Source organism: Eimeria mitis, genomic scaffold (genome assembly GCF_000499745.2).
Source record: "Eimeria mitis Houghton genomic scaffold, Emh_scaff1389, whole genome shotgun sequence".
In the NCBI taxonomy this organism is placed as follows: domain Eukaryota; phylum Apicomplexa; class Conoidasida; order Eucoccidiorida; family Eimeriidae; genus Eimeria; species Eimeria mitis.
In genome coordinates, this window is record NW_013569025.1 from 11,954 (window position 1) to 12,893 (window position 940).

Consider the following 940-nt stretch of genomic DNA (forward strand, 5'->3'; position numbering starts at 1 on the left):
CAGCAGCAGCAGCAGCAGCAGCGTGTGATCTAACCCTGAGTATGCGTCCTCGGCATAGAGTGAGGCGTCTCTTAAGGTTATAGTAATCGATGAGCTCCTGCTGCTGCTGCTGCAGCTGCTGCTGCTGCTGCTGCAGCAGAGAACATTTGCTGCGGAGGTTATTGAGGGTTGCTAGCTGCTGCTGCAGCTCCTGCTGCTGCTGCTGCAGCAGCAACAGACACTGCGCGTCCTCTTCATTTATCGCCTGCATACACACAACAATACTCCATTCTGCTGCTGCTGCTGCTGCTGCTGCTGTTGCTGTTGTTGTTGCTGCTGTTGTTGTTGCTGCTGCTGCTGCTGTTGCTGCTGCTGCTGCTGCTGTTGCTGCTGTTGCTCCCGCCTTCCACTTGGCTATACCAGCAGCAGCAGCGGCAGCAGCAGCAGCAAAAGTCACAGCAGCAGCAGCAGCAGCACCATCAATAGCAGCAGCAGCAGCACCACCACGATCATCACCAGCAGCAGCAGCAGCAGCAGCAGCATCACCACCACCACCACCACCACCACCATCATCACCACCATCATCACCACCACCACCATCATCACCACCACCATCATCACCAGCAGCAGCAGCAGCAGCATCAGCAGCAGCAGCAGCAGCAGCAGTTTACCTGTAGAGTATTAAGAAGGAGTTGCTGGGGTGTCATAGCAGCAAAAGCTGAAACTTTATGCTGCTGCATATAACATAAAGAATTTTTCAGGTGTATACGCAGCTTCTGCTGCTGCCTATACACCTCACCATACTTTACTAAAATACCGTTTATATAATATTCACTTCTTATGCCACGCATAGCCTGCATACATATATATATTTATATATATATTTATATTTATATATATTTATACATTTATATTTATATATTTATATATTTATATATATATATATATATATATATATATA

The 940-nt window shown here is 47.3% G+C and overlaps 1 protein-coding gene across 1 annotated transcript; it reads right to left on the bottom strand.

Moving 5' to 3' along the window:
• Positions 1-237: 237 nt before the first annotated feature.
• EMH_0035970 (uncharacterized protein) lies at positions 238-621 on the bottom strand (the record flags this gene model as incomplete). The annotated part of the gene is made up of 2 exons (XM_013495026.1): positions 238-393; positions 457-621. The coding sequence occupies 2 exons, from the start codon at positions 619-621 to the stop codon at positions 238-240; spliced, it is 321 nt and encodes a 106-aa protein (XP_013350480.1).
• Between the last annotated feature and the right edge of the window lie 319 nt (positions 622-940).